The 1,890-nt window shown below is 45.1% G+C and overlaps 1 protein-coding gene across 1 annotated transcript in view; it reads right to left on the reverse strand.

Annotated features, from left to right (window-relative positions):
- Positions 1-942: 942 nt before the first annotated feature.
- The window catches only part of LOC107704368 (lysosome-associated membrane glycoprotein 5-like), an 11,522-nt gene continuing 10,574 nt past the window's right edge, over positions 943-1,890 (reverse strand). The window contains exons 2-4 of the mRNA XM_016507279.1: positions 1,607-1,785; positions 1,261-1,392; positions 943-1,140 (exon numbers count right to left, since the gene is read on the reverse strand). Coding sequence (XP_016362765.1) covers positions 943-1,140; positions 1,261-1,392; positions 1,607-1,785 — 509 coding nt within the window. The remainder of the gene's footprint in view (positions 1,141-1,260; positions 1,393-1,606; positions 1,786-1,890) is intronic.

Here is a 1,890-nt window from a genome sequence, read left to right on the forward strand (position 1 = left end):
CACACACACACAGACACAGAGACACACACACACACACACACACACACACACAGAGAGACACACAGAGAGACACACACACACACACACACACACACACACAGAGAGAGAGAGAGAGAGAGAGATATGTATATGAAAAGTGTTATGCAAATAAACTTGAACGCTGCACTTACAGTGATGGCATTTCTAAGTCGTCATGAAGCGGGTAAAGAGTACAGAGCTGGTTGCTGTGTGAACGGATAAAGCCGCTGGATGTTGCAGAGCTGCAGCACCGCTTAATAGCACCCTCAGTTAAAGCTGTATAGATGGCATTTTATTGCAGATTTGGCAAACTATCCAGTGCGTTATGGTTTGCGCACTGGAGATCGATCTCTGTTTCAACGTGTTTTTGCAGCATTGAGCAATGTAGCCAATCACGGACATATCTGTTGATTTCTTGAATCAGAAGCGTTTAAGTTAGAATCCACTCACAGCTCAAATCGCCGGAGGTTTTCTTTCAGGTGTTGTGTTCAGCAGGAATCATCTCATTATAACAAAGTGTTGATGCAATGTAAATAAGAGATTCGTTGTGCAGCGTAGAGAATAATAATAACGTATCTTTGAGAGATCGTGATGAACTAAGATGAGTGACAGCTTTTTTAGTGATTATGAACAGAGCGCTCTTTGCACCATATGGACACCACTAATATATAGTTAGAGCACCCTCGCTAATTTAAGAAGCACCCTAAGTGATTTGATTCTGGATCCGGGCCTGGTCTCAGCAAAGCCAAAACACCAAGAAACGCTCATTTTGAACGATAAAACAAAGCTCAGTCAAATATAACTCAATAACCAGCAGCAGGTTAAACGCAGTCTGTGACGCACGTGATTTTACGTGAACGCAGCAAACTGGAGCGTTAAATCACAAAACAAGTCGACATTTGTTAATGATGATGATTTATTTACTCATCTCAATCTGTAGCCAATCACGAACGTTTGTCTGATCTTATGATGATTTCCTGTGAACATGAAGCTGTTTGACTCACGATTATAAGCGCTAATGAAGTGTGTCGTCTCTGAAGTGTCGTAGACCAGCTGGACCTTGTTTATCTTCCACACTTCAGTTTCTTTAGCTTTTCCATCACTGCCCATGGTGCGCTTCTCCTGCACACACACACACACACGCACAGAGACACAGACACACACACACACACACACACACATTAGGGCGCAGTGGTAAAACTGCTGTAAGGATTCAGATGGACCAGTTTCTGCTCGGATCACCTTTGAGAAGAAGATGCGGAATGTGAATGCGAGATTGAGCCACGAGATGTGCAGCTCCGACTCACTGCTCCCGCATTTCCCAGCGATCTGAGCTCCACGCGGGATAGACACGGACGCCTGCTCCGTGATCAGCTGCACACACACACACACACACACACACACATCAGATCATCATCTCATGTTTGTTCATGAAAGTTTTCAAACGTTTAAAGCATCCTGATGGGTCGTGTGGATCATGATGGCATTTCTGTTTAACTTCCTAAAGGATCAAATCCGAATCCGTGTTGATTGTGTTTTGGACTAGACCAGCTCAGAATGCTTCATTTAGGATTTTAGAGTAGCTCACATCGATCCCGTTCAGTGCCAGAACGTCGTAGGGAATCAGGAATTTCACCGCAAACTCCGCCATCAAGCAGGTCGTTCCGTTTTCTCTCACTACGAAAATATCCCGGTCGGGATTCGGTGAAAGTCCGGAGAGATTCTCCACCTCCTGCTCCGCAGAAACACAGAGCGCCGACAGAGACACTGGAGAAACCAGGAGAACATGTGAGAAACCAGGAGAGACTCACACCCACACACACACACACACACACACTCTCTCTCTCTCTCTCACACACACACACACACACT

Source organism: Sinocyclocheilus anshuiensis, unplaced genomic scaffold, assembly GCF_001515605.1.
Source record: "Sinocyclocheilus anshuiensis isolate Anshui unplaced genomic scaffold, SAMN03320099.WGS_v1.1 scaffold1115, whole genome shotgun sequence".
NCBI classification, from domain to species: Eukaryota; Metazoa; Chordata; class Actinopteri; order Cypriniformes; family Cyprinidae; genus Sinocyclocheilus; species Sinocyclocheilus anshuiensis.